Genomic DNA, 25,695 nt, shown 5'->3' with positions numbered 1-25,695 from the left:
TTTTTTTTTTAAATAATGTAAATTACACTTTACCCTATTAATAAACAAATTTTATAAGTGCATATTTGACCATATAAATCTAATGTCTTGGTCACATTTACGATTTCTATGAAATATTTGTTATACCCTGTTAATGAAGATGTTTCTCTCTACAAATAATTGAATATTTTGGTCGCACTTTATTCTTTCCGAAAATGCATAGGTAGTCTAGTTTTCAGTACTGGAACATGTGGGCAAAATACCCTCACCAGTAAATAAGATCTTAACACAGGCAAATCTGTAATCATTCAACAAAATGGTGGCAGTTCTTCATAGATATGTGACTGTTGTAGACTCCATACAGAACTTCCAAATAAGCGATTGTGTGTAGAACTGAATGAGGTGGGTTTAACATTTCCTGGGCACAGAATATTATTTAAAATCTCTAACAAGGAATGTTCTCATGATGTACCGATAGCAATTTTGTATGCATTTTTGTTACAATTCATGAAACCTTCAAATGCATTTCAGTACATGAAAAGAAAAACATATATTTCCTGAGCAATTCTTACCTGCTTAAAATAAGGCTTTATTGCAAACAGAGTCTGGACATTTACTAATATTGCATAAAGCAGTATAAAATTGGAAATTAATCTACACAATTTTTTATAAACAACTGAATTATTCGAGACCTACATTATCCTTGTGTAATGCTATTGCTATAGAAACTTTCAAAGAGGTACTCAGCCTTGACAGGCATTGTTGTCGACCATGTGAATTTATTTCCAAACCGACTTAAAGATGCAAATGAATTTGAAGGAAATGTGTATTAGAACAATAATCTGTCTTAAGTGTAATAAAGAAATACCAAACTTTGAGATGAGAATGATAAATGTCCAACCCTCTGCACAGCCTCGGGTTAGATCAAGAATCTCGCCCCTTTAGTTGAGATTTCTTTGTCACATTTTCTAGGAGGGGTAATATTCTTTTAGTCTCTTCTTCAAATTAAATATCAATTCCCGAAATTTTACCCATAAAAATATACATGTGAACGAAATTTGTTAGTCCCATTGAAAGTCTCTGATAAGACAATATAGATTTTAACACTTGCCACTAGTGCTTTACTGAACATTTGCACTAATAAGTCTATTGTACAATCTAATCAAAGGTAAATATCCAACCTCTCTAAAACCTTGAAATTCTTTTCCATATTTCTAAGATTTTCTGAAAAATTTAACCAAAAACACTGAAATAGTTGAGCGAACATCAAGTATTGTCAGGAAACTGTACAGCGAAAAAATCTGCCAGACTTTGATCAAGAGAGGTCTGTCTGGACATGCCTTGTCCACCACTGGAGAATTGACTGGTCAGTTGCTGGTCAAGCAAACTGTCATCCATAAAGTCCATAGCATCATCTGACAATGAGAGCTGACTACTGGTCATCTGATGGCTTCCTGAATTTTGAGAGGAGTGACTAGTCTTGTGTTGGCCACCAGGTGTCTCAGTTCTCGATTGCTGGCTAGATTGTTCTGATTTTAAACCTGTAAATCCACCAGTTAGGTGCTGGGCAAGAAGCTGTCCCGGTATCGTTGGTGGCTCAGTCTTAAGATTTGCTCCTGCTAACTGGTCTGCCCTCAGCGGTGCTGAATTCTCAGATTTGACATGAACTGGTGACATGTTTTCAGATTTTATCTGCACTGTGGAAGAATTCTCAAGCTTATGATGAAGTCCTATTGACTTGGGCTCTCCACTAAGCTGTAATACAGATTGGTTTTCCAACTTTTCGGATTTCAGGAGTTCCGATTTGACATTTTCTGATTTGACTTGTTCAGTGTGGTGATGTGAAGAAGAATCCTTGTGGTGGCCTGCGTGGTGTTCAGATCTAGTGATGGTGATGGTGGTGATGATGATGGTGTTTACCATGATGATGTTTTGATGAAAGATGTTGGCCACTTGTTGCCTGACTACTAGACGTCGGGGTGGACATCTGTTGTTTTAAAGCCATTTCCTGTGTATGTATGATGTGCTGATTGATTTCTTCGTGACTTGGGTGCCACAGGCGATGGATGACCCTCTCCATAGCCACAGAGTATACTGTATGAGAAGGAATGGCACTTTTGTAAAGCTGAAAAATATTAGTAAAAAAAACGTTAACTTTATATATTTTACAACAATTGCAAAACAAGTTATATCAACTTATATTGAAAGCATGCGAGGGGTCTTAATGTGGGAGGAAACCGCAATACCCAGGGAAAACCCACATGGTATTAGTGCAAATTATGACAAGAATTCCACGGAAGTGGAGGTGTCGCCTGTGTATGCGAATAATTAAAGGGTCATAACTCTTTAAAATTAGGACTTGAATAAAAAAAAACAATAACAAACTTGTCCACAGTATTATGGTAACAAACATTCTATTTTCACAAAAAAAAATTAAAGGGCTATAACTCTTTTAAAAAGGTCCGAATAAATTTGGTTAACGAACTTGTCCACAGTATTATGGTAACGAACCTTCCCATGCAGTTTCAAATTAATCCAGTAATAATTATTCAAGTTATTGAGTGGAAACCATTTTCGCAAAAAATTAAAGGGCCATAACTCTTTTAAAATGGTGCGAATAAATTTGGTTAACGAACTTGTCCACAGTATTATGGTAACGAACCTTCCCATGAAGTTTCAAATTAATCCTGTAATAATTATTCAAGTTATTGAGTGGAAACCATTTTCGCAAAAAATTAAAGGGCTATAACTCTTTTAAAAAGGTGCGAATAATTTTGGTTATCGAACGTGTCCGAGCTATCATGGTAATGAACCTTCCCATGAAGTTTCGAATTAATCCGTTCTAAACTACTAAAGTTATCGCACGAAAACCATTTTCCGGACGACACCGACGCCGAAAAGTAATACCTATATGTCTCCTTTTTCAAAGGCGACACAAAAAGAAATGAAGATGGCTTCAATATTCTCAAAACAAATTCACTTTGTTATGTTACACAACTAGACTTATTCAAACCAATCCAGTTCCTATTGGTTTCCTATTTGTTGTGCAATACAAAGCCATCAGGTTGGCATGATTAAGTATTAATATATTTTTCAACACAAAAGATTTTTTTTTTCCATCATTCAGAATATGAAATGGACAATACTACATCCTTGATTATGGAGACATTATCACTATCACAAACTAGGGCCATTTTGGATTATCAATTTCCAAACGGTTAAACAATTTGGACCAGAGTTGCTTTATTTATGCAATAAGGAAGGACCTAGCTATTTTATGTTGTTTTAAAACAAGCCTTGACAAAGACCTTCAAGGCCTATATCAACATCTGCAGGTTCGTAAAGATATATGCCTGAAATATTATATTTAAAAACAGACAAACCAGTTTGTCCCCATAAACAAACAGATCCTTGGTAGATTATTGAAGTGACAAAGGGCCATAACTGTGGACCTAGGCACAGATTTCACAATTCTGTGAGACTAACCTACAACAGCATTGTGAAACTATGTTGATCACAGACCAATGGGATCCTTGGACTAACTGATGGAATTTAAACTAAGAGCTCCATCGGGTAGAAGAGGTGGGGGGGACTAATAAGTGAAACACTGCGTAGAATTTACCAAGTACATGTATCTCAGAATGCACGGTGGGTTGATATTGCTCTATTCAAACTTTATCCTCTCAAACTACTTTTTAAACAAAGCTAGGGATCTGGTATTTCCACCATGAAGGTTTATGGATATGCACACATAGTGTTATGGAACTGACGGCCCTAATAATGAGTCATATTAAATTATTTCAGACTAGCAATATTTTGCTACACTTGCAATAACCTGAAACTTAAGCAGACACCTTTTCATCAGTAAGTATATATAGAATGGACAAAATACAGTATTTCAAAATTGTTTCTACAATCAGAAAGGTTTTTTTCAAATACTGGTAGATACAAGATTTTCAATTTGTATTCAGAAGTATGTAAAAAAAAATTATCCTACAGAGACATTCCGAGAATTTTCATACTGGTGAGCAAACAACTTCCACATAATATGACGTATTTCATCAAGTACCTGTAAAGACTGGATCAGATCAAACAGGGAAACAGGCCCTTTATACGCCGGCTGATTGGCTGAGGCCAGCTGTTCTGCGGCTGCCCCCTCTCCTATTTCTAGTGGTGACTTCCGACTCGGAATATGGTTACCAGTCTGTGATATCATTGTCGCCTCACTGAAAAACATCAACAATCAATATGAAATTCCTTGAAAAAATGGGGAAATGTTCACTTTTTTATTCTTTTGAAATACAAGCAATAATAAATATGGCTCTGTGAGTTTCAACAATGACTAAATCAACATGGACAAGACTAAATATTTAGTCATCCAGAAGCCATTCTGTTTAATTTTGTATTGCAATGATTAACAATAACACGAACCCTGTGGTCCACAACAGTAGCAGTCACCAGAGTGGAACTACTAGTATGAACCATACATGACCTAGATAATACACTGATGTAAAACAAAGCTCTACTAAAATGTTGATCCAACAGTTTCTAATTTATTCTCTGCCTTGTAAATTTTATTCATGTTTTTATTTTACAACAATTGCGAAACAAGTTATATCAACTTATATTAATCACGCTTGTTGGCCCAGATGGAAGTGCGCGAAGGGTCTTACTGTGGGAGGGAACCAGAGTACCCGGGGAAAACCCACGTGGTCAGGCAGGTGACCCCATACCTTTTCACATCAAATCGGGGAATCGAACCCCGGCTGCCTAGGTGAAAGGCAAGTGTGTTACCACTGTGCCACCCGACCAACCAATATAATCTTCTCTGCCTTTTAAAAATCTTATATGGGTCGACTAATATTTTACATTCAGGAAGCTTTAGTGTGTCTATATCAGATATTTAAAAGGGCGATAAAATATCAGAAACCTTCAGAATTCTCAAATGTGGGACATTGAGAACAATAAATTATTTTGCTTGATGGTATTTTTGAGAAAATATCAACTTTTAATGAATTGGGATTTCCCACATCATGGTTTATCTGAGGGCTGTTGTTTTTTAAAGGCATAAAACTTGACAGACCATCAGATGTTAAAGAGGTTTTGAATGACATCACTCTACCAAAAGCAACATAAAATAACTAGGTCTATCCTTATTTCATAAATGAACAACCGAATAAGTCAAACTTTTTGGCCTGTCTTCATATAACCTTGGCTGTTGCAAGAGTGTTAAAACCCCTAAAAAAACATTTGGGCTTTGAAAAAATGAAAACGGCCTTGTACACTGTACAGACAATGTTTCTTAAACATGAAACAAACCTCTCTGTGTTTTCATCTTCAATCAAGTTTGCATGCCTAAGGTATGGATTTTTTACTTGTGTTCCGACAGCAAATCTGAATTTTTTCTCCCTTAGCTTGTACCCACTCCTTTGAGACAGCACAAGTGAAATCAAATTTTTGAGCTGGTTCTGGAATGGAAAAATTTCATATAATTTCTAAAATTTTTTTTTCAATATGAATACCATATTGCAATAGAGTAAAAAAAATGTGGGATTAAGGGCGATACAGTTTGAAACCTTTGAGAGAGCTGTCCAGTGGTGGAACCTTGGAGTTAATTTTTCATTCTGTGTCATAGGAATGTATCAAGCCTGTGGTCTAGGAGGATGCAGTTTGAAACATATAAGATGGCTTTCAAAGGCTTTGCCATTGGCAATATTCATCTTGTATATGACATATGCAATCATTTCATAAAAACAAAATCTTAATTTGGTACCACCAGCACCTTGATTCAATTCAAAGACAACTAGTTGATAAATTACGGGGAATTTTCATGATAAAGTTCAATTAATAGCCATGAGTTGCTGTAGCACAAGTTAAGTAAACAAGATAAACATTCATTCATGTTTTGTTTTGTTAAATTAGACCTATTTTTACAGGATTCCGGAATTGTGCTAATGTATAGGTTTTTTTTTTTTTTTTAATTTAAAAATTGACCTGTCCAAAAATCAGACACCGGTATATATTAATCTTCATGTGTCGGTCTTTTCTCTGGGGTATACTGTAGCTTTTATCTTATACTGACAAATGCAGAATTAAAACTAAGCTTTTTTCATATGAGTAAGGAAAACTTCTGTATAGTATTTACAATAGAAACATATATATGATTATTACTGTAGAACTTAATAAAATAATTTTAGAAATATATGTAAACAATTTGTATATCTTTCAATGACAGGTGTCCTACCTCTATAGATTGCATCACCAGTCTAACTGCCATGTCCGACACATCCTCGAGGCCCGACTCCCACGCACACACCAACATACGGCCATGTACCATTGTAATGTCAGGGAGAGACAACTCTCGTGCAGCAAACACTGAAATAAAACAAGTCACCATCACCTATACAAGTACAACATCGGAAAAGTAGAAAACGAATTGTAGTAAATCATACCATATGTTATATAAGCTTATTATCTTGTATCTTACCAATATCTTCTGCTCCTTTAAAGTTAACTTCTGGTGCATGAGCTACTGGATTAGCAGGTACAAATCGTTGCTATTGATAAAAAAGAAAAAAAATGTATTAAAACAAAATTGATTGATTAGGACTATTCCACTTCCCTATAAATCCTGCAGGAGGAGTCCAGATATAATTCTATGTATGGTGGGTGCTGGAGAAAATGAAGCTGATTATACACTACATTTTTAATCAAATAACTTCTATATGGGTGGTCCCTGTTAGATAAACCTGGCGTCCTCCCGTCGGGTAGATATTCTACTGGAATAGTCCTTAAAATATTTTTTTCAATTTTTTTTTAAATTATATGAAGAATAGGAATTCTACTATGGAGAAACTATCTATAATATCTTGTTTCCAAAACAGTTTTTATTGTGTAGATAATTAATAAAAGATTTTGTCCAAAAAATTTTAAACACTAAACTAGCCACCGACAAATAAGCTTCTTCTTATAAATAAACTCACCTGGAATGTGCTTCGAGAACTAGGAGGGCGTTTGCGAAACTTTTGTCTGGGAGGTTTGGATTGTTTTGATTGGTCACTAGCAGATTTACCAAGTAAACTGCTTTCTTTAGGAACTGAAAATGCAAAAGGAGATAGAATCTTAAAATTTCACATCTTAATCTTGAAATGTTTAATGAGTGACCAATGATAATTATTGTCTTGACACTGTAGTGTTACATGTTTCCATGTCTGTAAACAATTCATTATTTGACATAGCAAATCTTCATTTGAACAGGGACTAACTTTTTATTTTGAATGAAAATAAAAGGTTTTATAAGAGATTATTTTTAGATTATACTATAAATTGCAATACCACTTCACAACTTCTATGTGTCTATAATCAAATCTTCTGGTGTTTTCTGTTTTCTTTTTTAAATGGGGCTACATATGTACAACAAATTCAAACAGTGCTTATCAAATTGATTAACTCATTAATATTCTGAAAATCAATTTGAGTTCTGAATGTTCATTAGTGGTCTATTTTGTCTTTAGAAATTCCACATCTTTCATCAAGTTTTTTTATGATAATATTTTGAAACATGATTCTAGCATAATATCTTGTTACTAGTATTATATAATACAGACTGTACCACACATACCTAATGATGAAGTGAGAGTCTGACAGCGAGCAATGATGGCCAGAAGGAATTCATTATGAAGATGGACTGCAAAAAATATATACAAAATACAAATGTATGTCACATTTATTTCTTTTAATTTCATATTTAATTAATTGATAAGTTAATTAATTAAATATGTGTACCAGTAAGTGCTTACGTAACATATTTATACAGCTGATGATTTTATACCTCAATCCAAAGTACTGAAATATATGCAGATACAACTATCAGAATAGAATTTGAATGGAAGTTTACAACCTTTATGTACTTTGCATATCTTATTGATATGTCTGCAATTCTTATCAGTCAAAAATGTTTATACTCAAATTAATGATAATACAGGTATGTAGTAAATTTCACCTGCGTCATCTGACAAAAGACGACGAGCTTCCAAATCAAAATCTTCTTTTGAGATCTGTGTAAAAAAAAAATTTAATGGTTAAATGCCAATAAAAATTTCCATTTAAAACATAGAGTAATACAATTTTATGTAGCTTTGTGTATGTGCATAAGTTGTCAATCAAGAAAGATAATAGACAATGAAACACTGCCACTTTTATAAAAGTCACATACCATCAGGAGTTTCTCCCTACAATTTTGGTGATATTTTTCCATTTGCTCATTATTTGTTCTCTTCTTCCACCTATACATGTACATGTATAATGATTTTATTTTACAATTTTTTGATACTCAAACATCATTGTCAAAAGTCTCCTATTTAAGTAAAGTTCCACAATCTTTGTGTACAATAGATTTCAAATTTGTAAGTGTATCAGTAACAAAAATACTTACTTTTTGTTTAAACCATGACTTGAGGTTTTGTAGATATCTGTAAACAAACCAGAAACCAATTCATGAGATCATATTTATTTTAACAGGTTAGCTGGTCTCATTTCCTCGTCATTGATTACTCCAAATGATGAGTTTGCCCAATGGACATTTTTGTTTAATTATTGCTTAATTGCTTTAAGATGCACTTGTTATGAAAATGTGTCAAAAGACATATATACATGTATATATGTCTCTGGTCAGAATGAGAATATACGATGTTTAATCACAAAAATATAAAAAATAAGGGTATTTACTATAAAAAAAAAGAATGATAGTAAATACCCTTATTTTTTATGTGGTATTATATCTCAGTTTACTGTCAGAACTTCAAACGCCTGTGGTTTAATTTTAGGTGATATATATATGCAAAAAAATAACCCTTTTCAAATATGTTCGCCCTGAAAAACACACATCCATGTTCAATTTCCAACGTAGCTTCTCATTCGCCTATAACTTGCGATTGGAGTCGTCTATGGCAAATATAACAGGAAAGTGATTGCTCCCACTGGGGATCGAACTGGTGACCCTCTGCTTTTACTGGTGCGACACTCAACTGAACTAATAGGAAAATTCCCCCCAGAGCAAAGTTAGAAGGTGATCGTATCACTAAGTACACTGTTAACAATTAAAACCTGTCAAACACTATATAAAGATATAATCTAAATATCATATAAATATTTTAATAATGTAATTTCATTTTTATACATTTTTAATCTTTTATTATTCTTTTTATTTGACTTGTTCACGGTATTATGGTTCATACAAAGTTCTTATATATTTCATCTGATAATGCATGTCACTTGTTGCTGTCTGATGAGTGATGGTGGAGGAAAACCATCGTGCCAGCATGGGGACAGCTAATCATATCAGGTTTTTTAAAAGGCCGATAAAACACAGAAACCTTCGGATTAGGGGACAGCAAAGTGATAAACATTTGTTACATTTGAAGTTAATTTTCAAATTGAAAACATTTACTCTTTATTTGACATCTACATCAGTCAAAGGTGTAATGTCGTGCGTTCGAGTCGACAATATACTTACATTTTCATATGATCGCCTAAAGATTCTTGTAAGTTCTTTTTTGCCGCATTGAGATCACAGGCGGCGGCCATTTTTAATAACACAATTGTTATCGAACCTACCGGAAATGAGTTTCTAGGTATCTCCAACAGAGGGCACTTGTTTTTGGACGTGGCAGGCTGTTCCAATTAACAATTGAACTCCTGTTGCTTGATGATATAATAATTCATAAGTCATGGACTTAACGAAGGAACTTTACAATTAAACTTTTAAGTACATTATTTATAATTTCATATTTTCACAGTTTGATTTGAATAACAAATGCTTTTTCAAACTTTGTATGAATTAAATAGAAACCTTATTTCAAGCGAGGGAGTAAAAATAATTGTGTTAACAGCATCACATTTCATATTTCCGGTTCTGGTCCACACGGGGTAGTACGTGGCTTCAAATTGCAGGCAAATACTTTAGCCTCGCCGAAGCCAAAATGCCTCAGCAAAGTGAATTGATGGATAAGGCTGAAGATGTTGTAGACCAGGTAAATAACAGAGATATCATAAGAACTGTTCGAAATGGGTTTATTATGACTTTTAAGAATGTAAATAACATCTATCAAACAGAAAGTATGTCACATTACATCGCCTTTTAACGGCAGTTACAGCATCTTCATCTATGTTTCATTTGTTTGAAAATCACCAGCAATATAAGCCGTTTTTCCTAACAATCTTATATTGCTGGTTGATGTTGTGGGTGTAATGTTGATAAAAATAACATGAACGATTGGTGCTATGCCGGTATGAGGTGATGATACGGTGCCGAGAGGTACACGTAATGAATTGTCATATGGTTGTTCCCATCATACGTCAGTCGATGTGTTGTGGATAGATGCATATATACATTTTGCGTTATTCAAGTCATTATTTCAAATGGAAGTTAAGAATTGACTAAATCACATGATTAATAAAGGTACTTCAATAAAATGCTAGTTTTTAAATAAAAATGAAAGTATACGTAACACCAGTTTAATTCATAGAACCGAAGTTGTCATTGCAATCTGTTACAGAAAATGTATGAAAAATAATATGTTTCAGGACGTAATGCTAAAAATACTATTTCATGATTTTTTTCATAACACATTTGACATGGATTGCAGATAGCTAAAGGTCTGGTTTTTTTTCTTTCTGACAACTATTGAGGTGGTCGTTTCAATTTCCATGTGTAATCCTCTAACATTGTTGTTAGTAAACTTGAAACCATGTCACTGCATCAATATTTTCTGATTTTCAGGTCCTGAGGAAAAGCAAACATTTTCTTCCTCATGTGGCGAGATTCTGTCTGATAGGAACATTTTTGGAGGATGGAATTCGAATGTGGTCCCAATGGAGTGAACAGAGAGACTACATGAATTCAACATGGGGCTGTGGGTGGTACCTGGCCACACTTTTTGTATTAGTTAATCTTATAGGCCAGTTAGGAGGGTGTGTCATGGTACTTAGCCGACAGAAAGTTCCCATTGCCTGTGGCATACTCTTCTCAATTATAGCTTTACAGGTAAATAAAACGCACACTTTAACTTAAATTGCATATGATGATGTCCTGTACTGATTGTAGAATTGAACTTTATATGTTTATTTTATTTGGGCAATTCATTACCAGTATATTTGAAAACTGTAAAAGTAATAAATATTTGTATGTAATCTTACTAGATTTACACTTAAAATTCTATAAAAAAAATCCCAAATTTTTATAAGTTAATTTTAAAATACAAATGTTAACACATCATAGTTAAGATCTAACAGAATGATGTAATAGTGTTATGAAAATGTATTACTTGCACAAAATGTGCTCACATATGATAAGATTGTATATTCATATTAATTGAATAGCATTCAATTTAGCAATTATATTAAAACTAGTTGAGGAAGTGACACCTACATTCCAGATTGTTTATAATTAAACTGTACAATCAACATTAAAACTGTTATATGTGTTTTATTTCAGACTGTAGCCTATAGCATCCTTTGGGATATAAAGTTTCTTCTTAGGTAAGTGATAAGTTTTGATTTTCAGAATTTAGATTTGATTTATTAAAAACCTTGATAAACCAAATTATTTGTTTCAAAATTGCAAAGTGCAACCTCTACAGCAGATCATTTTACCGTATTTATAAGGGTAAACATGTCTCATTAATAACATAATCATCTAACAGTTATCAGTGCCAGTATCAGTGATTTTGGCTTTGACCAAAGGTTATGAGAATATAGCTTGTGGTGGTATAATATTTCAGAGTCTGTCCAAAATCCAGCTCTACACCACAATCATATGAGTGTAAATGAAGATTAGTGGCCTTGTCTGCTTCTGTTACCCTGCTATACCAGGGTTTACAACTGTTACATCCTTACAGGAGACTCTTAACTATCTTACTTTTTTCTGTGTTTCAGAAATTTGGCCTTGGCTGGTGGAGTACTTCTTTTACTAGCAGAAGATCGTGCAGAAGGCAAAAGTCTTTTTGCTGGCCTTCCGTCACTGGGAGAGAATAACCCAAAACAGTACATGCAGCTTAGTGGACGCATTCTCCTTGTGCTTATGTTCTTAACCCTATTACGTTTAGATTTCGACTTCTTTCAAATAATACAGAACTTGGTTGGTACAGCATTAATTCTTCTTATCGCTATTGGCTACAAAACAAAGTTGTCTGCCCTTGTTTTGGTTGTATGGTTGACATTGCTGAACATGTATTTCAATGCTTGGTGGAATGTCCCTTCCTACAAACCGATGAGAGACTTCCTGAAATACGATTTTTTCCAGACACTCTCTGTCATTGGAGGTTTGCTGTTGGTGGTGGCATATGGTCCAGGAGGAGTCAGTATGGATGAGCACAAGAAGAAATGGTGATAATATTCTTACTGATTACATACCAACTGTCAAATTATGTTTCATAGAAATCAATAAACAAAAAATAGGTGTTTTTTAGAATGGAATTAATTTTACATTTCTAGTCTCAGGGTTGGACTAAAAAAAATAGTGAAGAAAAGTTTATGTAATTTAAATCTTTTTCTTATATAAAAGAATTTTGATGGACCTGCTGTAATTCTTTTACTATTTAATCTCTTAAGACAACCTTGAATTTCATGAATACCAGTATTTACAAATATATATCTTATTTTATGATACATTGAGAAAATATATCTTAAAATTGACTAGTGAATTTTGATCATGCACAGAAATAAATCAAATTGCATTTTTTCCTTCACTACAAAGTAAGCCTTAGATTAATTTTCTTAGAAACTTAATATCGTTAACAACATATTTTGTGGGTTATTTCATTGATAAACAGTAAGTGTTATTTTTTCTGGATTGTATGAAGGTTTATGAAGACTTTGAGACATTATAGTGACATTTTTATCCAGAAACAGTGCAGCGGTGGAGAAGTGGTATTGGAAATAATTTTGATTTACATGTATATGTTGGAATGTGCCCTGCAATACGAATTTAAGAGAGAATGTGCTGCATTTCTTCCACCAAGCTGTATTCAGCTTTCATCTTCAAACTCATCTCGGTTTTTGTTATTGTAGATTCTTTTTGTTAAATGTATTTTCTTTTTAAGATTTGCATACATTAACCCGGTATAAACCACTGTGAGTAGATTTATATATTATCGCTATCATTCACATATATTAGTCAATACACAAACTATTTGTTATTTTTCAACTTTTACCCTAGAGTGTTTTGCATCAGAAATGTTTCTTTCAAATCTGAAATACTCTGTTTAAGGAAGGTTTTGTAGTGCTAGTAAGTGCAATGAAAGTGTCTGAGCTTCACTGGAATTCAAGTGTTCCACTATCAATATACCATTTTTCCACGCAAAACTGATCTCTGATTAAAGTGAAAGTAAATTGTTTGACAGTAAAACGGTCAAATTGGCAAACTTTGGTGTTGGTGTGGTGTCTTTAAAGATATAAGTCTTGCAATCGGCTTTATTTGTCTAACTAATAAAATGGCTACTCACAAACCTTCAATTTTGCTAAGATTTGTATATAATTATAGAGAAGGCTTGAATTTTGATGATTGTGTATGAGGAGTTGCCCTCCAGTCTCCATATACCTAGTTCGATAGATAACTACCAGTATGAAAAACCTGATATAAGTCTGGTCCCCAAAGACTTCCCTATTTTGCAGAAAACCTTACATTTACATAGCTAATGTAGGGCAGATAGCTAAAACTACATTTACATAGCTAATGTAGGGCAGATAGCTAAAACTACATTTACATAGCTAATGTAGGGCAGATAGCTAAAACTACATTTACATAGCTAATGTAGGGCAGATAGCTAAAACTACATTTACATAGCTAATGTAGGGCAGATAGCTAAAACTACATTTACATAGCTAATGTAGGGCAGATAGCTAAAACTACATTTACATAGCTAATGTAGGGCATATAGCTAAAACTACATTTACATAGCTAATGTAGGGCTGATAGCTAAAACTACATTTACATAGCTAATGTAGGGCTGATAGATAAAACACTTCAGTTTGTTAGATTTGATATGTATTGCTCTTTTTGTTGTATATCTTCTTGGGTTAAAATTAATGCAGATTCCTTTGAACTAAAAAATACTTGTATATACCTAATTCTGTTGATGTTTTTTTTGGGCATATTGTCCGCTTCATGCATCACGATTTTAGTTTTTATTGACGTTGATTAAATATAGACAAAATCACCAATTTAATTGAAAATTGAAAATATCGAATTGATTTAATAAACAAATGAAGTCTGTTTTTTGTTTAATGTAAAAGGAATTATGTTTATGGAGCCTTGTTAAAAGACTTGGATGTTCTTTCTTGCCATGCAGTCTCTGATTTTAACTCATTTTTTCTGACTTCCATGCAATTAATTAAATTTACACCATGAATGACAGTAAAACTGTAATACATGTCCAGAAGAAATAATTAAGTGTTTTTGGCATCAATGTGTCATTATTTGTTCTTTGTAGGAATCTTCTACAAAAATAATTGAAATAAAATGATTGTACTAGATATGATGATGACATTTTCAGATTTTTATTTCGTTTGGTGGAGATATGAAATATTGACCCGATATATAGAGTTAGCTTTAATTTATCAGATAAATAAGGTGCATTTGAGTTGATATTTAAATCTTTATATTTTAGGTAGGTGTACTATTTATCTGCTTATCACTGACTCCTAGGCCATGTTTTATAAATATAAAAAAGTTCATGACAGATCCAGCAGCCAAAGTGTGATGTACATTAGTAATTTGGTTATTCTAGACAATAGATTTGGCATAGGGTTCACCCTGACCAGCATAGCCATCGACTTTGTGAGATCCCTCTTGTATAATTAACCAGAAAGGTTGTACCCAGACGTTAACTGGTTAATCAGTAAAACTTATATGTAATTTGGGATAGAACAAACTTTGCTGGAATACAACGGGAATAATTTTCATCTTAATGTTCTGTTAAAGTTTTAAATTCCTCTTCAGATAATTTTCATTTGTAGATGGGATACTGCTGAATTTCATAAATAAAACAATATATATCCACTATTACTGCATTTCATTTAGAGTTTTGCCACTTTGTTAAAAGTTAGATATATATTGATGAATGTGTTCAGCTTAATCACAATCAGTTAGCAGGGTGAGCCTTATCCAACCTTGTCTACATGTGTAGTTGTATGTGCAAGTCGTTTGTATTATTGATGAAAGTGACATGATCATTCATTTTATTGAACTGTGTTGTCATGTATTGTTGTCATTTAGCCTGTATAATTTGTTGTGCATGAGAGAAATAAAAACTATGAATTCAGCAAGAAATCTAATTGTCTTTTTAGCCTGTCAGCTTTTATTTTAGATGATGGGTTCAATAAATTGGTCCATGGTCAATCCATCTCGCACTAATGCTAATGGATATCACCTCATTACAGTCACAAATTCATTACTACAAAATGATTTTAATATTATCAACAAAATAAATTGTTGATATCACAAATGACCACAGTGACTTAAAAAAATAACATATATATACATGTATGAGCATGTGTTTGGAAGCTATGCCAAATCCCTGGGGATATCTAATAAATATGCAATATTGCTAAACGGTAGAAGTAGATATTGCAATACATAGGAGATATCGCTATAATGAAAAGGTGAAAAAACCATGATGAACAGAATTTAGTTTAAATGTATTTTATTGCTTAAACAAAAGTATTGGGCACTCCTCTCCTCATAGATTTGATTTAGCAATGTGTCGGCAACAAAAGACATACACTTGTGTGTACATTGCATACAATTGCACCAAATTTGGAAATCAGTGGAGTGAAAGAAGGGACAGGTTGGTCAACAGAAGATATTGCTATAATGAATGGGAGATATCACTATAATAAATAGGAGATATCACTGTTATAAACAGGAGATATCACTATAATAAATAGGAGATATCACTGTTATAAATAGGAGATATCACTGTTATAAATAGGAGATATCACATAAACAGGAGATATCACTGTTATAAATAGGAGATATCACTGTTATAAACAGGAGATATCACTTATAAACAGGAGATATCACTGTTATAAACAGGAGATATCACTATAATAAATAGGAGATATCACTGTTATAAACAGGAGATATCACTGTTATAAACAGGAGATATCACTATGATAAATAGGAGATATCACTTATAAATAGGAGATATCACTTATAAACAGGAGATATCACTTATAAACAGGAGATATCACTATAATAAATAGGAGATATCACTGTTATAAATAGGAGAAATCACTGTTATAAACAGGAGATATCACTATGATAAATAGGAGATATCACTTATAAATAGGAGATATCACTTATAAACAGGAGATATCACTGTTATAAATAGGAGATATCACTGTTATAAACAGGAGATATCACTGTTATAAATAGGAGATATCACTGTTATAAATAGGAGATATCACTTATAAACAGGAGATATCACTGTTATAAATAGGAGATATCACTGTTATAAACAGGAGATATCACTGTTATAAATAGGAGATATCACTATAATAAATAGGAGATATCACTGTTATAAACAGGAGATATCACTATAATAAACAGGAGATATCACTGTTATAAATAGGAGATATCACTGTTATAAATAGGAGATATCACTTATAAACAGGAGATATCTGTTATAAACAGGAGATATCACTATAATAAATAGGAGATATCACTGTTATAAACAGGAGATATCACTATGATAAATAGGAGATATCACTAAAATAAATAGGAGATATCACTGATAAATAGTAGATATCACTGTTATAAACAGGAGATATCACTATGATAAATAGGAGATATCACTTATAAACAGGAGATATCACTGTTATAAACAGGAGATATCACTATGATAAATAGGAGATATCACTGTTATAAATAGGAGATATCACTGTTATAAACAGGAGATATCACTATGATAAATAGGAGATATCACTTATAAACAGGAGATATCGCTTATAAATAGGAGATATCACTATTATAAATAGGAGATATCACTAATAAATAGGAGATATCACTATAATAAATAGGAGATATTACTGTTATAAACAGGAGATATCACTATAATAAAAAGGAGATAACATAATAATAAATAGGAGATATCCCTAATGAATTGGAGATATCACTATAATAATGAGGAGATAGCACTGTAATAAAAAGGAGATATCACTATAATAAATAGGAGATATTACTATAATAAAGAGATATCACTATAATAAAAAGGTGATAACATTATAATAAATAGGAGATATCACTATAATAAAGAGGATATATCACTATAATAAATAAGAGATATCACTATAATAAATAAGAGATATCACTATAATAAATAGGAGATATCACTATAATAAAGAGGAGATATCACTATAATAAAGAGGAGATATCACTATAATAAATAGGAGATATCACTATAATAAATAAGAGATATCACTATAATAAATAGGAGATATCACTATAATAAAAAGGAGATATCACTATAATAAAAAGGAGATATCACTCTAATAAAGAGGGTATTTATCACTATAATAAATAGGTTGATAGTACTATAATAAAGAGGATATATCACTTTAAGAAATGAGAGATATCACTATAATAAAGAGGAGATATCACTATAATAAAGAGGAGATATCACTATAATAAAGAGGAGATATCACTATAATAATAGGAGATATCCCTATAATTAATGGGAGATATCACTATAATAAAGAGGAGATATCACTATAATAAAGTGATTACGCATCTGTAGTTTGGGACGGTTGCTCTCTTCAGGACTCAGAGAAACTTGAAAAAGTTCAATTATTGGCCGCTCGAATAGTCACAGGTTTACCTGTTTATGTATCAAGACAATCTTTATATTATGAAACAGGTTGGGAACTACTGTCAGAACGTCGTAAACAATTAAAACTATCAACTATATTTCGCATTCAAAACAATATGACACCAAATTATCTTTCAGATCTTTTACCAAACTTGCGCTCTGTAGCATCTGCATATTCCACTCGAAACTTAAACGACTTTACAATCCCAAGATGTAGGACCGAATTATTTAGGTAATCGTTTATACCCTCTTCTATATCCCAATGGAATTCCCTTGCCCCCACATTAAAAACCACTAACTCTCTTGTTTGCTTTAAAAATCAAATAAAACCTGATATAATCTCAACTCCAAAACTCACTATGGGAGACAGGAAACTCACAATTTTACACACAAGACTTAGAAATAAATGCAGTATTCTCCAGGATGATCTATTTAGGGCCAATTTAACTAACGATCCGTCGTGTTCATGCGGAGATTTTGAAAACAATTTTCATTTCTTCTATTCTTGCCCTTTATATACACTACCTAGAAATCAATTACTAAACAATCTCAGAAGTTTAAATCTTCCAGACTTTTTGTTATATGATATAAATACCTTGTTGTGGGGAAACCCAAATCTGTCTGAAGACCTGAATAATGAGATTTTTAACTACGTATGCAAATACATTAAAGATACAGACCGTTTTTAGCACCTCAACATCTTTTTTAAGAAATACAACTTTTAATCAATTCATGCGGCAACCAGGTAAAAAATGTTGTGCAAAAAATTGGGCATCGAAACAGCTGTCAACAACCAGTTTTAAACTATTTTCTTTCTATCTTTTTTTTTTCTTTTTCTCCTTTGCTTATCCTTTTCAACAGTGCTATTTATCCAAATAATAACAGTCGGACCTTGTTATCTTGAACATGAATTATCACATATCCAGAAATCATAAGCAATGTATAATCCTAAAAAATTGAACACACAACTTAATTATTATTGAGTCTATATTATTAAAATTGATACAGTCCCATTTCTGGCAATCAGGAGAGCTCGAGATAACAAGGTCCAAATGAAATTGAAATTGAAATTGTAATTGAAATTGAAATTGAAATTGTAATTCTAATTCACTGTAAAGTATTTACAAATTTATTTATAGCTTATATGCAGCCTTTATACACTGTAAACATTTGATGTATGTTCAGGAGAGGGCCTCGATAAGTTTGAGAACTTGTGCCCAAATCCTATTTGTCACTATAATTATGAACCATTTAAAGGCAAATAAATATGTTTAAACCAATAAAGAGGGTATTTATCACTATAATAAAGAGGAGATATCACTATAATAAATAGGAGATATCACTATAGTAAATAGGAGATATCACTATAATAAATAGGAGATATCACTATAATAAAGAGGATATATCACTATAATAAATAGGAGATATCACTATAATAAATAGGAGATATCACTATAATAAATAGCAGATATCACTATAATAAATAGGTTGATATCACTATAATAAAGAGGAGATAGCACTATAATGAATAGGAGATATCACTATAATATAGAGGATATATCACTATAATAAATAGGAGATATCACTATAATAAATAGGAGATATCACTATAATAAATAGGAGATATCACTATAATAAATAAGAGATATCACTATAATAAATAGGAGATATCACTATAATTAATGGGAGATATCACTATAATAAAGAGGAGATATCACTATAATTAATGGGAGATATCACTATAATAAATAGGAGATATCACTATAATAAAGAGGAGATATCACTCTAATAAAGAGGAGATATCACTGTAATTAATGGGAGATATCACTATAACGATTACGATAAATTCACTTTTTATCATTGTCTATATATTTATGTCGTAGATAGGAAAACATATCACATTTTAAGAGAAAATGATAAGTATCCTCAATTAGACCACAGGTACACAGAGGTGAAGGAATTAAGTTTCTTTTAAATTAATATTCATTCAGTGAACTACTGTTCATTCTCAATCTGACATGATAGATTTGACCTAGACGTGGTCTAATAACAGTACTATTCTCTAATTTCATTAGATACATAAACCTATCACGTCGAAGGGTTCTATTAACCTGTACGACTTGATAGAAACAGCTAGGGTGGTGGTGTGATGGTTTATGTATCTAATGACATTCACTACAATAGAAGACGAGATTAGGAATTTAACAGTGGTGAAGTAACTTGGCTAGAATTAATCACTGAAAAAAACTACAGTGGAACTTCGTTAACTCGAAGTCGACGGGACCACGAAAAAACTTCGAGTTATCCGAGTGTTCGAATTAAGCGAGTTATCGTTTTTGGTGAAAAGTTTGGTCAATATTTGTCAACATTATATAATCATAATAACTTCGCTCTGTCGCTCATCAGTTTAGTGTGAAGACTGGTCAATACATGTAAATATATATGTAATGTTTCGTTATGTCACTTGTAATTTGGTGTAGTTTTGCCGATATACAGTCACGATAAAGTTTCTTTCACTTAGTCACTTCAATAACGATCTGGTGTGCAAGTCATGTACTATATTATTGTGTACAATTTATCGCCCGCCGGGCATATCAAACGTTCTTTTTTAGGACGAATTTCAAAATTGTATTGATAGGTCATTTTATTTCTGTACTAATATATAGTGATACAAGGCGATATCGATGTTGATTTTATTTCTGTAATTAATAGTAAGCTCCACGATATTGTCATGCTCTTTAACTTGACCAATGTAATAACGGAACCAACACGTATTACTACAAATACTAGTACTCTGATTTACCTTGTTCTTGTTAGTGGCAATGTTACAGTAATTGAATTCTCTGTTTTGCCGGTTGCCAATGAAATTATGGAGCTCCCTAGTACTGTTGCGGTTTTAGAATTAGCCCCAAAAACCCTGATACTTTAAAACGTAATGTTTGGATTTTTGTAGATCTTGATTTTATTTTGTGTTATTTAGTTCCTTGATTAGAGACTTTCCTTGGGATGCTGTTTTAAACAATGCTTCTAGTCTAGATGAAGCTTGAAAATTATTACATCTAAATTTCTTAGAATTTGCTAAAACTAGTTTACCAATGAAAAAAGTGACTATTAGATAAAGTGATAAACCTGGTTTACATCCGAACTTAGACCTGAAATAAGAAAAAGAAATCGATTACACAATACCTTACGAAAAAATAAAAATATTAATAATTTGGGGAAAAAAATAAAAGATCAACGGAATAAAGTTAATAATATGAAAAAGCAAGCTAAGTTATCCTTCTTCGACAATGTTAATGGTTTGATAGATTTACTAGATGCCTCTGATTCAAAATCTTACTGGCGACTTATGCGCCGATTGACTGGGAAATCAGCGAAGCTCAGAAACTATTCCTACTTCCTACACTGTATAATCCTGACAATAATTCATTAGTACATGATGATGAAGGCAAAGCAAAATAGCAAATATTGGTGACGATCTAGATAGCCATAGTTACCAATCCCGCTGTAATCCATCAATTCATACAATAAAAATTACCAGAACCGATATTCTTGATATTCTGAAAACTTTGAAATTGAACAAGGCAACGGGTTGATTTTATAAACCAAAACATGTTGAAAATCACTGCAGAAACAAATTGTGAACCACTTCACATGTTATTTAATCGCTCACTAAGAGAATGTAAATTTCCTTCCGCCTGGAAATTGGCTACTGTTCTACCATTATTTAAGAAAGATGAGAGATTTCTACCCTCTAATTATCGACCTATTTCATTACTAAGCACTGTAGGTAAACTGACTAAAAGAATTATACATAAATACCTCCATAACTATTTACTAGATAATGATTTATTTCATAAATATCAGTCCGGTTTTGTTAAAGGACATTCGACTGTTTATCAGCTAATTGAAATACATTTTTTGTATATCATAATATCTGCTCAGCATTAGAAAATAATAAACAAACATGTATGATTTTTTTTTGATATATCAAAAGCTTTTGATAGAGTTTGGCACAGGGGTCTGGCGATGAAATTCCATGCGTGCGGTATAAGAGGAAATATTCTTTTTGTCCTGCTAAAGTTAAAGATTATAAAACACTATCAACCTATCACATCTGCAACTACACAATCTGGTCCATACCTCGAGCTTTGTTTGCGCCAAAATCATAAAATATTAAATATCGAATTAAAAAGTAATTTTTAGCAAAGGTGAGCGAGAACTACGCCATACTGGCCCTATTTAAAGTGACGGACCAATTTACAGCAAATAAAAACACAAAAGATATATAAGTTATAAACATGAAAAACACAGAAGATAAACAAGTTATATACAGCAAACTTGCTTGATAATGCCTTATATTGAAGGCATCAGTATTATGGACCATATCGGGAAATGTGAAATGACCATCACAACTGAACTTGACAAGAATGTATGATGTTGGTCTTTAATTTGATGGCCATATAAAAATGCTACATGTACTTTTAGATATCATAATCATTTAAACTAACATAAGTTGGTCCCAATACAGAAAATGTACACAGGTATATATATATTTCCGTCCGAAATGTATTGTTCGTGCCTCTGTACCACATATATATATATGGAGCATTCCTTCTCCACAATGTCCTTCATTTGCAATTGGTGTAAAGGTGTATCCCTGGCTAACCCACACATTGTACTCACAACTTAAGGCTCGGATCCCTATCAACATTTCACATTTATATAAAATACAAAACAAAGTGTCTATATGGCAAAAAATACACTTTTTGGCCAGAAATTTTCATATGCAACTCTCCGAAATGAGACACCCGCATCAAAACGGAGAGCTACATGTACCTGGTGACCTAGAAATAATACTTCACTTGCAGCTACGTGCACGTAAATTAAAGGAACCAAGTGTTTAAACTGTACCATACTATTATAAACGTAATTCGAGAAAGCATGTATTGGAAGGAGAAATCAACCATAAGTACATGGTATGTGATAGATGTTTAAACAACTGAAAACATGGGACTAATAGTGCCAGGATATCACCGAGTGTTACCTGGGGCTTGATGGTAACTACTACAGGAGTATACAAAACTAAGTGTGAAAGTGTATTATGATAAAAACAAATCATGCTGAAACAGTGAGCTTTTCGCCCCTGAAAGGAAGGCCCATTTGAGAAAATAAAACTGCACTTTTCGCCTTTTCGCATTGTTAAACGTCCTGACAGAAGCTACAATGCCATTTAGGGACGCGGCTACGGGATGAAGAATGTCTCTTCGGTAAGATGGGGTCATATTTAGAATTGTATATTAAAAAAAAAGGTTGAATTTTGCGGCAGGTGCGTATTTGGGACACCAGTTTCAAAGTAAAGAGATGCTCTAGCAGCAAAATAAGGCAGATCGGTGACAATGCGGACTGCTTTTAGCTCGAGTGTTTCAAATCATTTGCATCAGCAATCGTACATCTGTCTGATACTTCGCAACAATATTCAAGCACTGTGGTAATATATAAGTAAGATAAATTATTTTTTTAATGTCTTACGTTTCAAAGAAGATTTAACTTTCAAAGCATTTATTTCATAACATTTTCTCAAATATTCTCAACATGACCGGTCCCTTTAGAGTTTAAAAAAACCCACGATATTAACATTATCGAAATCTTAATCTAAAGTTTAGTATTGTTATTTGAAATAAGCAGTGTTTCTGTTTTATTGGGGCTGAAATTAACAAGCGGAGTTTCTGCTCAGTTATGATTTTTTTTTTCAAGATATATAGTATTATTTTCTAATTCAAGTGCGGAAGGAAAAGAGGCGGATAAGGAATATCAGCAGAGAGACTGATGAGGCTATCAAGAATTGCTCCGGTAAATCCTTTACGACAAAGAATATCAACATAATAACGAAATCATAATTCGGACTCCAAATCGATATAACGAGTACAAAATACAGTGGCATTAGACAGAGGAGCTGGCCCCTTACTGGGACAGGGGCGGTAGGGGACCGTGGTGGCGGACCAGGCTGAGGACAACTTTATCAGAAAACAATGTTATCTAGCTCGATCAGTGAGAAATGGAATTCAGATTATATTTGAATTATCAAATCATATCAATATCGAAACGAGGAGAAATCGTCCGCGAGAGAGGTTAACATAATTTTGAAACGTGATTCCAAATGTTATAATGTTAAACAATTCTATGTTTATTAAGCTTATCAACACAACGAGTGTGAGGATTAAAGATTTTGAGATGAGAATGTATTTTTGAAAATTGAGGAGAAAAATCCCCAAAATGTATCTTTATTATGAAGGTCCTGGTGGGGGGACAGCTAGAATCGGGAAATAGGTTATTTTTTTCTGTTGAAAATAAACAGTTACATGAAGATCTCTTGACAAGTACAAGGAGCATAATTCTAGATGTTCCGGAAGGACAAACGTCTTTAGCTTCATCGACGACTGTATGTCAAATTTCAGACCCTTAACTTCATCGACGACTGTATGTCAAATCTCAGACCTTCAACTTCATCGACGACTGTATGTCAAATCTCAGACCTTTTAACTTCATCGACGACTGTATGTCAAATCTCAGACCTTTTAACTTCATCGACGACTGTATGTCAAATCTCAGACCTTTTAACTTCATCGACGACTGTATGTCAAATCTGGGTTAATCACAACGTTCGCCTTATCAGACCTTTAACTTTTAAATTTTCTATAGGAAAGCTTATAGAATTTAAGAAGATCCTAATCCTATTTATTTTCATATAGCAAATTTAAGTAAAGTAATTTCATTAAGTTTAGTAATTTCATTAAGTTAATGGACGTTGATGAAACGGGGACCAGGTTGCTTAATTGGCTAAAACGTGTCTATAAATGTCTTGGTTTTTAGTCCATGTGGTCTGGACGAGCGAGGTATGTGACCATTCTTGCAGTCGTCTACTTTTTCTCTTACCGGTGTTTTTTTTTCCCCCCAAGTGGTATTTGTTTGGTCTTTGACCGATGACCACCATTTACTGGTAAAGAGGTCAAACCGGCCAACATATTCTACTTGTATTCACTTCTTAGATAATTCTTGGCCTTTTGGTTAATCAAAGTTGCTGGAGTATTTTGACAATTTGAACCATGTGACCTTGAACATGGATCAAGGTCATTTCTTTTCGAAAACTTTACCGTGTTACCGGTATATTGAATTAAGATTTTCCCTCCGTCAAATTGAGATCTTATATTTGTAAGAAAGACTGTGTTCACGGCTTAGTGTTCATTTTAAAGTCAAAAATCCAGTGCATGTAATCACCGTCTTGAAAGGTGACAATCAAAATAACTAATGAGGGGCTTGTACACAACCTAGGCTTTGTACTAAATTACTTCAGTTACTTATACTAAGGTGGATGTATAATGCCATTGTGTAAACCAGCTGGAACTTTTGGTCCCAGTGATGTCTGGTTTAGACAGGTTATACTGTAAATATCAAAATTTGATTGCTTAGTTGATCTGTTATGTTTTGTCCTTTTCTTACTCGTCCTCCGTTTTCTTACTCCTTCTTTTATCAACATTTTCTTTTCTTCTCTCCTCTGCTCTTTAAATACAATATAAATGTAATATTTGGAAAATTCACCAAAAACACAACCAATGATTGTGTGAAAGTTGAAGCAAGACGATATTTTCTTAAATTTATGTAATACTATTGAATATAATTGTACAATCATGTAGTTTTGTATAAATATTTCTTTAAAAAAAAAAAAAGAGTATAATGTTATCAGTCAAAAGCATTACTGGAGATCACACAGAGACTAGAGTCTGTCAAGCAAAAGACCTTCAGTTTAATTATAACTTTTGAGATCAAAGCAATATAGATGACAACTGTC

The 25,695-nt window shown here is 32.8% G+C and overlaps 2 protein-coding genes across 2 annotated transcripts; one reads left to right on the top strand and one right to left on the bottom strand.

Moving 5' to 3' along the window:
- Positions 1-516: 516 nt before the first annotated feature.
- Positions 517-9,575, bottom strand: LOC117322091 (transcriptional adapter 1-like). The gene is made up of 10 exons (XM_033876837.1): positions 9,494-9,575; positions 8,414-8,450; positions 7,982-8,036; positions 7,601-7,666; positions 6,963-7,075; positions 6,467-6,536; positions 6,224-6,354; positions 5,299-5,447; positions 4,049-4,205; positions 517-2,104 (listed from the first exon to the last, which is right to left on the bottom strand). Exons 1-10 carry the CDS (start codon positions 9,562-9,564, stop codon positions 1,862-1,864), a joined length of 1,092 nt encoding a protein of 363 aa, XP_033732728.1. The 5' UTR covers positions 9,565-9,575; the 3' UTR covers positions 517-1,861.
- A 292-nt stretch (positions 9,576-9,867) lies between these two features.
- On the top strand, positions 9,868-15,307 carry LOC117322092 (surfeit locus protein 4-like). Its single transcript, XM_033876838.1, has 4 exons — positions 9,868-10,010; positions 10,760-11,023; positions 11,474-11,517; positions 11,914-15,307. Exons 1-4 carry the CDS (start codon positions 9,960-9,962, stop codon positions 12,365-12,367), a joined length of 813 nt encoding a protein of 270 aa, XP_033732729.1. The 5' UTR covers positions 9,868-9,959; the 3' UTR covers positions 12,368-15,307.
- The last annotated feature ends 10,388 nt before the right edge of the window (positions 15,308-25,695 follow it).

This window comes from Pecten maximus, chromosome 2 (genome assembly GCF_902652985.1).
Source record: "Pecten maximus chromosome 2, xPecMax1.1, whole genome shotgun sequence".
Taxonomy (NCBI): Eukaryota; Metazoa; Mollusca; class Bivalvia; order Pectinida; family Pectinidae; genus Pecten; species Pecten maximus.
The sequence above is the reverse complement of the archived record's forward strand: the minus strand, read 5'-3'. Positions and strand labels throughout refer to the sequence as shown.

What these genes read in the sequence shown, in the direction of transcription:
- LOC117322091 (XM_033876837.1), bottom strand. Translation starts at nt 9,564, where the DNA reads ATGGCCGCCGCCTGTGATCTCAATGCGGCAAAAAAGAACTTACAAGAA. An exon ending in GACTCTCACTTCATCATTAG is followed by an intron (nt 7,076 to 7,600) that starts GTATGTGTGGTA and finishes TTGCATTTTCAG; the next exon opens with TTCCTAAAGAAAGCAGTTTA. An exon ending in TAAAGGAGCAGAAGATATTG is followed by an intron (nt 6,355 to 6,466) that starts GTAAGATACAAG and finishes GTTTTATTTCAG; the next exon opens with TGTTTGCTGCACGAGAGTTG.
- LOC117322092 (XM_033876838.1), top strand. Translation starts at nt 9,960, where the DNA reads ATGCCTCAGCAAAGTGAATTGATGGATAAGGCTGAAGATGTTGTAGAC. An exon ending in CTGAAGATGTTGTAGACCAG is followed by an intron (nt 10,011 to 10,759) that starts GTAAATAACAGA and finishes TCTGATTTTCAG; the next exon opens with GTCCTGAGGAAAAGCAAACA. An exon ending in GATATAAAGTTTCTTCTTAG is followed by an intron (nt 11,518 to 11,913) that starts GTAAGTGATAAG and finishes TCTGTGTTTCAG; the next exon opens with AAATTTGGCCTTGGCTGGTG.